The sequence below is a fragment of the Capra hircus genome, chromosome 9 (genome assembly GCF_001704415.2).
Source record: "Capra hircus breed San Clemente chromosome 9, ASM170441v1, whole genome shotgun sequence".
Lineage (NCBI taxonomy): Eukaryota > Metazoa > Chordata > Mammalia > Artiodactyla > Bovidae > Capra > Capra hircus.
Window position 1 is genome coordinate 88,871,223 of NC_030816.1, and position 14,516 is coordinate 88,885,738.

At 53.4% G+C, this 14,516-nt stretch overlaps 1 protein-coding gene across 3 annotated transcripts in view; it reads right to left on the reverse strand.

The window, feature by feature from the left end:
• RPS6KA2 (ribosomal protein S6 kinase A2) overlaps nucleotides 1-14,516 on the reverse strand; it is a 224,629-nt gene that overhangs the window by 24,796 nt on the left and 185,317 nt on the right. For all 3 annotated transcript variants that reach the window (XM_018053462.1, XM_018053461.1, XM_018053460.1), the window contains exons 13-14: nucleotides 10,025-10,155; nucleotides 8,627-8,752 (exon numbers count right to left, since the gene is read on the reverse strand). In XM_018053462.1, the coding sequence (XP_017908951.1) occupies nucleotides 8,627-8,752; nucleotides 10,025-10,155 (257 nt within the window). The remainder of the gene's footprint in view (nucleotides 1-8,626; nucleotides 8,753-10,024; nucleotides 10,156-14,516) is intronic.

Consider the following 14,516-nt stretch of genomic DNA (forward strand, 5'->3'; position numbering starts at 1 on the left):
CAGGCGGGGACCACCCCATGCTCAGAGAGACAGATGCCCAGCGCGGGGAGGATGAGGACAGGGACAGGCGGGGACCACCCTGTGCTCAGAGAGACGGATGCCCAGCGCGGGGAGGATGAGGACAGGGACAGGCGGGACCACCCATGCTCAGACGATCCCAGCACGGGGAGCGGGGACCACCCCCCATGCTCAGACTGAGTCCCAGCACGGGGAGCGGGGTTCAGGCGGGGACCACCCCGTGCTCAGAGAGACTGAGGCCCAGCGCGGGGCGTGGGGACAGGCGGGGACCACCCCGTGCTCAGAGAGACTGAGGCCCAGCGCGGGGAGGACTGGGACGGGGGGATCACCCTGTGCTCAGAGAGACGGATGCCCAGCGCGGGGAGTGGGGTTCAGGTGGGGACCACCCCGTGCTAAGAGAGACTGAGGCCCAGCGCGGGGCGTGGGGACAGGCGGGGACCACCCCATGCTCAGAGAGACAGATGCCCAGCGCGGGGAGGACGAGGACGGGGACAGGCGGGGACCACCCTGTGCTCAGAGAGACGGATGCCCAGCGCGGGGAGTGGGGTTCAGGCAGGGACCACCCCGTGCTCAGAGAGACTGAGGCCCAGCACGGGGAGTGGAGTTCTGGGTTCAGGGAGGGGCCCTGTCCCCTCGGGAGTGGGCTAAGGATGGGGTGAGGAGGGGCCGGAGGGGCTCCGGGAACAGGGCGGTGCGGGCCTGCTGGCTGCTGCAAGGATCTGGGTTCCACCTGAGTGAGAACAAGACCCAGATTCCTCCACAGCCAGTCCCTCCCATCAGGAAGCTTCCACAAGCTCTGATCCTTATCCATCAGAGGGAGGACAGAATGAAAACCACAATCACAGAAGACTAACCAAACTGATCACACGGACCACAGCCTTGTCTAAATCAGTGAAACTATGAGCCATGCCGTGGAGGGCCACGTAAGACGGACGGGTCATGGTGGAGAGTTCTGACAAAACGTGGTCCAGTGGAGAAGGCAATGGCAAACCACTTCAGCATTCTTGCCTTGAGAACCCCATGAACAGTATGAAAAGGTAAAAAGATAGGACATTGAAAGATGAACTCCCCAGCTTGGTAGGTGCCCAATATGCTATTGGAGAAGAATGGAAAAATAACTCCAGAAAGAATGAAGGGATGGAGCCAGAGAAAAACAACACCCAGCTGTGGATGTGACTGGTGATAGAAGCAAGGTCCGATGCTGTAAAGAGCAATGTTGCATAGGAACCTGGAATGTTAGGTTCATGAATCAAGGCAAATTGAAAGTGGTCAAACAGGGGATGGCAAGAGTGAACGTCAACATTTTGGGAATCAGTGAACTAAAGTGGACTGGAATGGGTGAATTTAACTCAGATGACCCTTATGTCTACTACTGTGGGCAAGAATCCCTTAGAAGAAATGGAATAGCCATCATAGTCAACAAAAGAGTCTAAAACGCAGTACTTGGGTACAGTTTCAAAAATGACAGAATGATCTCTGTTCATTTCCAAGGCAAACCATTCAATATCACAGTAATCCAAGTCTATGCCCTGACCAGTAATGCTGAAGAAGCTGAAGCTGAAAGGTTCTATGAAGACCTACAAGACCTTCTAGAACTAACACCAAAAAAGATGTCCTTTTCATCACAGGGGACTGGAATGCAAAAGCAGGAAGTCAAGAAACACATGGGGTAACAGGCAAGTTTGACTTTGGAGGACAAAGGCTAACAGAGTTTTGCCAACAGAACGCACTGGTCATAGCAAACACCCTCTTCCAACAACACAAGAGAAGACTCTACACATGGACATCACCAGATGGTCAACACTGAAATCAGACTGATTATATTCTTTGCAGCCAAAGATGGAGAAGCTCTATACAGTCAGCAAAAACAAGACTGGGAGCTGACTGTGGCTCAGATCACGAACTCCTTATTGCCAAATTCAGACTTAAATTGAAGAAAGCAGGGAAAATCACTAGACCATTTAGGTAAGACCTAAATCAAATTTCTTATGATTATACAGTGGAAATGACAAATAGATTCAAGGGATTAGATCTGATAGACAGAGTGCCTGAAGAACTATGGATGGAGGTTCTTGATATTGTATAAGAGGTGTCCATGAAAACGATCCCTAAGAGAAAGAAATGTGAAAAAGCAAAATGGCTGTCTGGGGAGGCCTTACAAATAGCTGGGAAAAGACGAGAAGCAAAAAGCAAAGGAGAAAAGGAAAGATACACTCATCTAAATGCAGAGTTCCAAAGAACAGCAAGGAGAGATAAGAACGTCTTCCTCAGCGATCAATGCAAAGAAATCGAGGAAAACAACAGAATGGGAAAGACTAGAGATCTCTTCAAGAAAATTAGAGATACCAAGGGAACATTTCATGCAAAGATGGGCACCATAAAGGACAGAAATGGTATGGACCTAACAGAAGCAGAGGATATTAAGAAGAGGTGGCAAGAATACAGAGAACTATACAAAAAAGATCTTCATGACCCAGATAATCACGATGGTGTGATCACTCACCTAGAGCCAGACATCCTGGAATGTAAAATCAAGTGGGCCTTAGAAAGCATCACTGTGAACAAAGCTAGTGGAGGTGATGGAATTCCAGTGGAGCTGTTTCAAATCCTAAAAGATGATGCTGTGAAAGTGCTGCACTCAGTATGATAGCCAATATGGAAAACTCAGCAGTGGCCACAGGACTGGAAAAGGCCAGTTTTCATTCCAATCCCAAAGAAGGACAATGCCAAAGAATGTTCAGACTACTGCACAATTGCACTCATCTCAGACGCTAGCGAAGTAATGCTCAAAATTCTCCAAGCCAGGCTTCAACAGTATGTGAACTGAGAACTTCCAGATGTTCAAGCTGGATATAGAAAAGGCAGAGGAACCAGAGACCAAACTGCCAACATCCGTTGGATCATCGAAAAAGCAGGAGAGTTCCAGAAAAACATCTATTTCTGCTTTATGGACTATGCCAGAGCCTTTGACTGGGTGGATCATGACAAACTGGAAAATTCTTCAGGAGATGGGAATAGCAGACCACCTGACCTGCCTCTTGAGAAATCTTTATGCAGGACAAGAAGCAACCAGACATGGAACAACAGACTGGTTCCAAATTGGGAAAGCAGTACATCAAGGCTGTATATTGTCACCCTGCTTATTTAACTTATATGCAGAGTACATCATAAGAAACACTGGGCTGGAGGAAGCAGAAGGTGGGATCAAGATTGCTGGAAGAAATGTCAATAACCTCAGATATGCAGATGACACCACCCTTATGGCAGAAAGTGAAGAGGAACTAAAAAGCCTCTTGATGAAAGTAAAAGAGAGTGAAAAAAAGCTGGCTTAAAGCTCAACATTCAGAAAACGAAGATCATGGCATCTGGTCCCATCACTTCATGGCAAATATGTGGGGAAACAAGGGAAACAGTGGCTGACTTTATTTTCTTGGGCTCCAAAATCACTGGAGATGGTGACTGCAGCCATGAAATTAAAGGACGCTTACTCCTTGGAAGAAAAGTTATGACCAACCTAGATAGCATATTCAAAAGCAGAGATATTACTTTGCCAACTAAGGTCCATGTAGTGAATGCTATGGTTTTTGCAGTAGTCATGTGTGGATGTGAGAGTTGGACTGTGAACAAAGCAGAGTGCCGAAGAATTGATGCTTTTGAACTGTGGTGTTGGAGAAGAGTCTTGAGAGTCCCTTGGACTGCAAGGAGGTCCAACCAGTCCATTCTGAAGGAGACCAGTCCTGGGTGTTCATTGGAAGGACTGATGTTGAAGATGAAACTCCAATGCTTTGGCCACCTGATGTGAAGAGCTGACTCACTGGAAAAGACCCTGATGCTGGGAGGGATTGGGGGTAGGAGGAGAAGGGGACGACAGAGGATGAGATGGCTGGATGGCATCACGGACTCAATGGACATGAGTTTGAGCAAGCTCCTGGAGTTGGTGATAGACAGGGAGGCCTGGTGTGCTGCAGTCCATGGGGTTGCAAAGATTCAGACATGACTGAGTGACTGAATTGAGCTGAACTGAGTGAGGAAACCACTGCGGGGGGTGGGTGGGGTTGGTGGGACGGGGGTGGCGGGGCCGGTGTAAACACGGGCATAGACTGGAATGCGCACCCAGTCACGTCAGGCCACGAAGACCTAAAGCTGCGACGAAAGCAGAGCTGCCGCAGCCTGCACAGTGAGCGCCCCTCATGAAGTAGGAACACGAATTATCTTTCCTTCCAAACACACCTCTCCCCGTGAATCCCCCTGACTCAGAGTCACCTTCTGCAGGTCATCACTGATTCCATTTCCATCTTCCTTTAAATGAAAGGTGCGTTAACGCTCTGGCATCTGCGCAGTTTGTGTGATGTGTTATTTCCAAGTCTTGCACAATCTCCTCTCCTCCCACTGGCCTCTGGGGCTGGCCGTGGACACAAAGGCGGGCCTGAGTCTCACATCAGCCGCCCGCGAGAGCAGCTCCGAGGTCTCAGGAAGCAGGGCGCATCTGTCCACTGCGACGTGCCTGAGAGAACGCCGCGGTTCTTCCCCTTCAGCATCCTAGCCTGAGGCAGGTGCACGGGGTGGGGCGGGACACGCCACCCGATGAACCTGAGGTGGGGGGTCAGCATCATGCCCTCCCAGGTCAGACTCTCCTGGCGGGGGACCCCGGGCACCTGGTGGGGTTTGCCTCAGCGGGGGGCAGGGCCAAGCCCAGGGACCAGATTCTTCTTGTTCAGTCGCCAGGTCGTGTCCGGCTCTTTTCGACCCCACGGGCCGCAGCACGCCAGCCTGCCCTGTCCTCCGCTGCCTCCCAGAGTCACTGAGTCGCTATTCCATGTGGTCTCACTAACTCAGGACCTGAGTGTAAAAATGCAGCTGAGAACAAGTGCAAAACCAGCAGTTTGTGTCCCGGGTGTATACCTGCGTAGGTTGGTTTCAGTATATTGATATAAAGACCTAGAACTGAAATTGCAGTTTAACTCAAATTGCAGTTGATGTGATGACAGAGTATTCATAATCCAAAAGTAGGTGTTTATAAGGCTGACACAAACTTAAAGCAAAACAGCGATATTTCCAAGAACGTGAGAGCTGCTGTACGTTGTACTCTGAGCTTGGAGGCTGATGGTTCAGGACTGGCCCCGAGGCCCCTCAGAAGGGCCGCACCCGGACCCCGGCTCTGGGCAGAGAGGGTGTGTCCCGCCCTGCACAAAGCGTGTTCCTGGTCCCCGGCCATCCAGCTACCAGGACAGCAAGCAGAGGCTCCGCGAGAAGGAAACCGCCCTCATCTCCAGACTCCAGCTGCCGGATTTGTCTGCCGGAACTCCTTTATCTTTATGCCTTAGGCTGGGGTTCCCAACCTCGGCACGCCTGACGTTGTGGGGTTGAGTCTCTGGGGCACCGGGGGGCTGTCCTGTGTGGGATTCGGGGAAACACCCTGACCTCTGGGCACCACACGCCAGGAGCGACTCCTGACCCGCGCGTGTTCCCCGGGGGCAGAATCACCCCGGTGTGATGGCCTCGGGCAAAGCCCGCCTATTCCGCCCACAGCCCTTCTGTCCGGGGGACCGCGGTCTCCCCTGCGGCTCTGCACGCAGAGCGGACGTTCCCGCCTCCTCCCTGTAGCCGCACAGAGGACACGACGGGATGGTCTCCGAATGAAACCGACCCCGTTCTCCGCCCGAGTCTGCAGCGCGGGGTCTGCACACCGCGGTGGCCTGGAGAGGTGTCGCCCGAGTTCAGGGCGAGTGCGGAGCTGGGACCCACTCGCAGCCGAGGCGCTGAGCCGCGTCACGTTTGAGAGCACGCCGAGAGGGCAGCTTCTCGGCTCCTCCGCCAGCCAGTGCGGTGCTGCTGCGCGTCGGGTCAGCGGAGCACGGAAGGGCCAACACGCGCTGTTCTACCCGGAAACGCCGGAGGGAACGGAACCGGGAGCCGCGGCGGGGCGGGCAGCTTTGGGAGCAGATGGGCTCGTCCTAAATGCTCTCTGTCGTGGGACTCCCGCCGGCTTTCGGCTCGGAAGGAAATCCAAGCGGGGCGTCTGCCCCCCGATGGAGGAGCCGACGCTCGGTGAGCGGGTGACCGAGGCAGCCGCGGTCCCGGGCGTGCGTCTCACTGGAGGCGCTCCTCCTTCCTCGCCTAACCCAAGGAAGCTCCAGACAGGAATCACGACCCACCAGGGGCTCGGAGACCATGGGGGCGGTCCCTGCGACGCCCACCTGCCCAGTCTGTCCAGGGAACCCCGAGGATTCGACTTCAAGGAACTTCAGCTTCAGCTCGTACTCCTACCGACAGCTGCAGTCACAGTTTCCGGCTTCAATGCCCAAGAAGCTGGGGCTGGAATCCCCAGAAATGCCAATCGTGGGGTCCAATCTTTGGGGACGGAGTTAGAAGCCAGTTGCTGACAAAGCTTAATTCAGACGGTGTCTTTTGGTGAAAGCTGGATACGGGGACACTGGGGGAAAGACACCGTTGCCTTTGTCAGCAGGGGCTTATTTTCAGAAAACTCCCGTGTCAGGCTGCACTCTGGAAGGGCACCAGTGTCGGGCGCCCGCTGAACAATAAACGCATTTCTCTGCGCTCAGCAGGAGCCTCGGTCTCTAGGACTGGTGCTGGCCACCCGACACAGTGTCTAAAGAAATCCTGTGAGGAGTGAGCCCTGCAGAAAGAATTTAAGAAGCCCCTGCATGCTTACGAAGCATGTGAAATATGTTAAGTAAAACTGACGTCCTCGTCGAGGCAGGACTTCGTTCTCTCCCCCATTGGCTTGTCTGGACATAGGAACAGCATCATCCAAGATCCCGTTAAACCCTCCCGAGGACGAGGAAAAATGAAACTCCTCTTTGAGCCAAATCCCGAAACACATCCGACCGACATGCGGGGTGGCCCCATTGCAGCCGCAACCCCACCCACCCAGGGATTTAAAATCGGGCGATGTTTCCTTCCGTCAACCACTCCTTGATGCGGTCAAGACACTGGGCAGGCTGACGACCCCAGACCTGCGAAATGCACAGACTGAGTCTTCCTCCAATGTAAACACTCTGTGTTGTTTGAGGAATTCAAGATATATTTGTCACAAAGCCATAAATTGCCAGCCCCACTTAAACCAAGGACCTGCGATGCTTGGGGCTGGTGTCTCCGACAGGGCTGAGCGTGTCCTCGGGGTGCAAGGCAGTGGGCAGATGTCCTGCTGGACACAAGGATTATCTGTTCCCAGGAGTGGCCAGGTAGCTGGGGATGGGGCAGAATGAGGCCACGGCATCGCAGCCATCACTTTGAACAATCTTCTCGGAGCTCAGGAGATCACAGGGGCTGGAACGACTCCTCTTATTCCACTGCCTGCTGCACAGGCTCCATCTGTCCCCAGAGGCTCCTTGAAGAGCAGGGGAACGTCACGTGCACCGTCCTGGGATAAGCCAGGGTGCCCTGATCACCACGACACCATCGGCTGGACCTGGGTCCTTGAGCACCTCCCGGCCAGCTGAGTGGGCAAGTGGGCAAGTGGTAGACAGACCAGCTCTCACCCTTGTGGAGGGAGAGCGCACGAGTCACGCTTTTTGCAAAAATTAGATTATGACTTTAGCAGAAAGTTTTAGCTTTCATCCACGTTTCTGTTACTGTTGTTCAGTTGCCTGGTCATGTCCCACTCCTTGTGACCCCATGGACTGCAGCACGCCAGGCTTCCCATCCTTCACTACTTCTTGGAGTTTGCTCAAACTCACATCCATTGAGTCAGTGATGCCATCCAACCATCTCATCCTCTGTCATCCCCTTCTCTTCCCACCTTCAATCTTTCTCAGCATCAGGGTCTTTTCAGATGAGTCAGTTCTTCAAATCAGGTGGCCAAAATATTGGAGCTTCAACTTCAGCATCAGTCCTTCCAATGAATATTCAGGACTGATTTCCTTTAGGATGGACTGGTTGGATCTCCCTAAAGTCCAAGGGACTCTCAAGAGTCTTTTCCAACACTACAGTTAGAAAGCATCAATTCTTTGGTGCTCAGCTTTCTTTAGGGTCCAACTCTCACATCCACACATGACCCCTGGAAAAACCATAGCTTTGACTATCCATATTTTATCAACCAGAAAATGCAAGAAACTGATATTTTGGATTTCCAGATCAAATATTGAATTTAGCAACAATTACAGAAGCAAAAGGCAGGATGGAGAGAGTGCCACACTGGGTGGTAGACAGTCGTCACTGTTTACTGGGCCTGATGTTGAGGGTAAAGCTGCCAGCTCCCTGCTGAAGCTTTTGCAAACGTTACAAATTATCTGCTTCTGTTTATCTCTTTGATTTAAGTTCGGTGACTGTAACTTCCTTACTCATCTCTCCCCTCTTCCTTCCTTCTTCCCCAGATGCACTGCCTATGTCCCGACTCTACATTTTCCAAAATACCGAGCACCCAAGCTTTTGTCCCAGTGTATTTCAGGTGGAAAGTTACTAAAGGCGCTCAGCACCCACCTGCATGTTGACTGGAGAACACACTCACGATCTGCGAAACAGCTTTTTAAGAAGTGACCTGATATCAAGGCAAACGGAACTGCCCGCATCAGAGCCTGGGGGAAGATGCGTGAGAGGGTGTTCGCGAAGCCGGCCATGCCCGCGTGCCCGGGCGTCCTGCTCTTACCTTCACGGCGTACTCGGCGTCCGTGGCTTTGTGCACGCAGCGCTTGCACACAGAGAAGGAACCCACCCCGATGTCCTCCTTGATCTCGTAGCCGTCGGTGAAGTGGACGTTGTTCCCGTGTAGCTGCTGCAGAGACAGCGGCAGAGAGCGGGGTCAGGGGGCTCCAGCTTGCGCACGTGGGGACACCGAGGCTAGGAGGGTGTGGCGGCTCAGACACGGCAGGGCTGGCTGCCGGTGGTTCCAGATCTCAACCCCAGCATCCCCATCTTTCGGGTCAGGACCCTGAGTTGGCCGCCCCACCTGCTTCCCCTAAACACCCCAGGGAGTGAGGATCCGGAGGCGGGAGGTCAGATGCCCTGAGACTCAGGTGGTGGCTGTGGTGCTTGTGTCCAGAGTGGAGTCTGGATGCCAGCGTCTGATGGAAATCCCACCCCTGACGCCCCTCCCCATCCCCACCTGCCGCCTCAGGGTGTAGACAAAGTCACCCATTACGGTGACATAGCCGCAGCACAGTCCACGTTACACAAGCTGTGTTTCCCCAAAGGGCCTTGCGGAGAGAAACGTGGCCTTCCAAGACCGTCCACCGCACCCAGACTCGGCTCTTAAAGGAAAAGTAGTCCTGATGCCTCGTGAGAGTCTCTACAGTGTTCACCTTTACACAGTGCAAACCCCCTTAGGAAAATGGCTTTCACCGACCCCCCGAAACTACATTTCATGATGGCAATTGGGACATCCACCATGGTGGACACTCACGGCCCTGGGGAGCTGAGGGAGCGAACCAAGGGGCTCTACAGGATCCCCTGCATGATGGGGGACCGCCTGGACATGGGGGACCACCTGGATGTGGGGGACCGCCTGGACATGGGGGACCATCTGGATGCGGGGGACTGCCTGGACGTGGGGAACCACTTGGATGCGGGGGACTGCCTGGACGTGGGGGACCGCCTGGACGAGGGGGACCGCCTGGATGTGGGGGACCACCTGGATGTGGGGGACCGCCTGGAAGATGGGGGAGCACCTGGACGTGGGGAACCGCCTGGATGCGGGGGACCACCTGGACGTGGGGGACCACCTGGATATGGGGGACCACCTGGAATAAGGGGACCGCCTGGATGCAGGGGACCACCTGGACGTGGGGGACCGCCTGGACACGGGGGACCGTCTGCACATGGGGGACCGCCTGGACATGGGGGACCGCCTGGATGTGGGGGACCACCTGGATGTGGGGGACCGCCTGGAAGATGGGGGACTGCCTGGATGTGGGGGACCGCCTGGATATGGGGGACCACCTGGAATAAGGGGACCGCCTGGATGCGGGGGACCGCCTGAACGTGGGGGACCGCCTGGACGTGGGGGACCGTCCGCACATGGGGAACCGCCTGGATGATGGCAGGTTACCTGCACAATGGGGTGAACCGTGGCTTTGTGCAGATCTTGCTGCGAGGGCTCCTGGACCAGGCTGGAGGCCACAAAACTGAATCCTCTAAACAGATGGTGGGCGTTGGCACTGGGGGGGACGCCAGGTGAGTCTGCAGGTAACAACCAGAGAATCAGCCTTCCCGGGGAGCTGAGCTACGACAAGGTGCAGAAACCCTGTGAGTGTGTGTACACGTGTGCACCTGTGTGTGTGCGCATGTGCGTAGGTGTGAGGTGTGTGTGCACAGGTGTGTGTGTGTGTGTGTTAGATGAGGAGGTAAAACAGAGATCAGAGAGGCTGAGCCATAAGAAACCACACTTTATTTTGTTGCTCAGCTGGTAAAGAATCTGCCTGCAATGCAGGAGTTCAGTCGCTCAGTCGTGTCCGACTCTTTGCGACCCCATGAATCGCAGCACGCCAGGCCTCCCTGTCCATCACCAGCTCCCGGAGTTCACTCAGACTCACGTCCATCGAGTCCGTGATGCCATCCAGCCATCTCATCCTCTGTCGTCCCCTTCTCCTCCTGCCCCCAATCCTTCCCAGCATCAGAGTCTTTTCCAATGAGTCAGCTCTTCCCATGAGGTGGCCAAAGTACTGCAGCGTCAGCTTTAGCATCATTCCTTCCAAAGAAATCCCAGGGCTGATCTCCTTCAGAATGGACTGGTTGGATCTCCTTGCAGTCCAAGGGACTCTCAAGAGTCTTCTCCAACACCACAGTTCAACAGCATCCATTCTTCGGCGCTCAGCCTTCTTCACAGTCCAACTCTCACATCCATACATGACCACAGGAAAAACCATAGCCTTGACTAGACGGACCTTAATTGGCAAAGTATTGTCTCTGCTTTTGAATATACTATCTAGGTTGGTCTTAACTTTTCTTCCAAGGAGTAAGCGTCTTTTAATTTCATGGCTGCAGTCACCATCTCCAGTGATTTTGGCGCCCCCCAAAATAAAGTCTGACACTATTTCCACTGTTTCCCCATCTATTTCCCATGAAGTGATGGGACTGGATGCCATGATCTTCGTTTTCTGAATGTTGAGCTTTAAGCCAACTTTTTCACTCTCCTCTTTCACTTTCATCAAGAGGCTTTTTAGTTCCTTTTCACTTTCTGCCATAAGGGGGTGTCATCTGCATATCTGAGGTTATTGAGATTTCTCCCAGTAATCTCGATTCCAGCTTGTGCTTCTTCCAGTCCAGCATTTCTCATGATGTACTCTGCATATAAGTTAAATAAGCAGGGTGACAACATACAGCCTTGACGTACTCCTTTTCCTATTTGGAACCAGTCTGTTGTTCCATGTCCAGTTCTAACTGTTGCTTCCTGACCTGCATACAGATTTCTCAAGAGGCAGGTCAGGTGGTCTGGTATTCCCATCTCTTTCAGAATTTTCCACAGTTTATTGTGATCCACACAGTCAAAGGCTTTGGCATAGTCAAGCAGAAATAGATGTTTTTCTGGAACTCTCTTGCTTTTTCCATGATCCAGCAGATGTTGGCAATTTGATCTCTGGTTCCTCTGCCTTTTCTAAAACCAGCTTGAACATCAGGGAGTTCACAGTTCACGTATTGCTGAAGCCTGGCTTGGAGAATTTTGAGCATTACTTTACTAGCGTGTGAGATGAGTGCAATTGTGCGGTAGTTTGAGCATTCATTGGCATTGCCTTTCTTAGGGATTGGAATGAAAACTGACCTTTTCCATGAGACTCGGGTTCACTTCCTGGGTCGGGAAGATCCCCTGGAGAAGGGAACAGCCACCCACTCCGTGCTCTGGCCTGGAGAGTCCCAGGGACTGTACAGTCCACGGGGGTCACAAAAAGCCGGACATGACTGAGCGATGTTCACTTTCGCTACAGCAAAAATACTCAGGACAAAAACTTCAGCAATGATCATTGATAATAACGTATTCGATATTCATTCTGAGCCACAGCCCTTGGCCCTGCCCACTCCAGACGGAGCCCAGAGCCACCAGCAACCTCGGGGTGAGCTGTCACTGCGGGCAAGGCCTGGAAGGCCACACTCTGAGTGTCTCAGTTCAGTGGAACCGGGCACAGGGACGCAGGCCCAGCAGGGTGACCCTTCTGTCCCCTGAGGGTCCCCAGGGGCCTGCCTGCAGCACGCAGGGCGCTCTGCTCGAGGACCTTCAGGGAGCCCTTCAGCACGGACCCCGCTAAGCTCTGTGCACGTGCTCGAAGGCTTGACTGCTACTGAGATGGGTCCCGTTCCAAGCTCACCATTAAGGATAAAAGACTGGCAGAGAGAAAAGATCTGCATCGTACTGAACAGACAAAACTCTCTATTATGCAATAAGCTCCCGGAGACCAGTGAGAAAAGGGGGAAAGGCCCAGGAGAAAAATGGGGGAGGGCACGGAGGGCTCCTACCTGAGGAGGCGCTCGGTCCCTCTAACGGGCACGGTGACCAGGGCAACGTGCTGCCTGGCAAATCAGCAAAAGCTAACCAGGCGCGTGCGGGTTTGGTCAGGGCTGGCACTGCAGTGGTGGGTGGGAGCCCAAGTCAGCAGAATCCCTGCAAGGCTGACGTGGAGTGTCTACCTAAGCACAAATCCACCTGCCTTCTGAAGAGCAGCAGCGACACTCCTACCCCACCGAATTACTTTAAGGGGACTAGAAGTAAATGTGGGAAACGTTGCTCTTAGCAAAGAACATTCTGGCGACAACCTGGATATTTATCATCAAGGAAACCACGCTGCATCTGTGCTGCAGAAGTGTTGCTGCAACCAACAAAGCTGTATCCATGTCATCAGGACGCTTGGTCTGGTGCAGGGAACACCAGTAAGACCACGAGGCCCAGAATGAGACACGGCTGTGTCAACTGACAAAACAGCTGGTCAAGTGGAAAAAGAGAAAATACGCTGCGGAACGCACCCACCGGGAGAAAAATTCAAACATCTGTATCTTAATGCATTCTAAAGCTCAGTACAGTAAAGCCATAAGCAATATAAACTGATATAAAGTCCTGTCGTGCCCTGGGGGCTTCCCAGGTGGTCTTGGTGGTGAAGAACCCGCCTGCCAGCGCAGCAGACTTTAGAGACCTGGGTTTGATCCCTGGGTCAGGAAGATCCCCTGGAGAAGGGGATGGCAACCCACTGCAGTATTCTTGCCTGGAGAATCCCGTGGACAGAGGAGCCTGGCGGGCTACAGTCCAGGGGTCGCACAGAGTCGGACACGACTTGAGCACACCTTTTGACTTGGTTTGTATACTTCATTTTGACATGGAAACAATATATAAACTAAGGCTTTCCTGGTGGAGCAGGGGGGTGGGTGGGGGTCAGCTGCTGCAGGAATGTGCATTTTCCTCCTGAGCATTTTATTTTGGGGGAAAGGCAATTGGGGTGCTCCTTCCATACCCAGGAGCCTAGCCATGAGCTGCGACCGGGCAGCCCACACGGCTGTTCCAGGGAGAACTCGTAGGGTGACAGGGGCTTCGCGGGCTTGGCCCACCCCCTTTCAGCACCTCCGACCATGAGAAGGCGGGTCTCAGCCCCCGACGTCTACCTGGCAAAGGGCTCCAGAGTCACCGAGTGCCTGAGATCAAAGCTGACTGCACTTGGAAGCAAGGTGCCAACGTGCTGGACTGGAGAAGCTTAATTAGAAAGCACAAGACTCGGCTGTGTAGTTTCTAGAATTTGGAAATTATGCACCGAGATGACAGAGGCAGCAAGCGCCTTCCAAAGAGGTTTTGTTCCCGGGCCGGTTTTGACTGTTTTTTCCCTGCAGAGAACTCTGGCTTTGAGGTTTGCCTGCTCTTAAAAATCCCCCAGGTGACGTGTCCTGGGCTAGGTCTGCACCAAACACAGGGACACGGCGTCGGTTCAGCCACCATCAAGCCCAGAGGTGCAGGTTTGGATGGAAGATCAAGCCCACGCCAGGATCTAGGGTGAGCCACGTACAGGCTGAGGGCCGAACAGATAAGGGCTCAGTTATAGCAACTGGCAGTCTGCGTGGGCAGGATGTAGCTTCCTGCGCATTTGAACTGATACACCTTCCTGGGTGAATGAAGAAAGTCTGTGGATCAAGTAAGCAAGGACTTCAACCGTCAAAGAGGTGTGAAGCCCAGGGCCATGCCTTCTAACACTCGAGGTGCGTCTCTCTGCTCTGACCCAGCAGAGACCAGCTGAGGTTCACACGGACCTCACAAGAGGTTATCACAGCCAACACTGGTCCGTGCAGCTGGACATGACCACACGGTAGTGGCAGCCGTGACTTTTAACAGGCTTTACAATCAGCTAGGGGACACCGACTTCTAGCTCAGTACTAGAAGAAGGGCAAACGTGTGAGCTGGATGAAGGGAAATTTAAAGCTGAGTACAGTCAACCTTCGTTGATCCTAGGAGTGATCCCCGACTTGTTGCAATGTTCGCTGTGCTTTTAAATCTTAGGCTGGCGTCTCCCGCGGGTCAGCAGACTCTGAAGGGCAGCTGGTGTGTCGTCAGGGAAAGTCCACCAGCTTTAGCA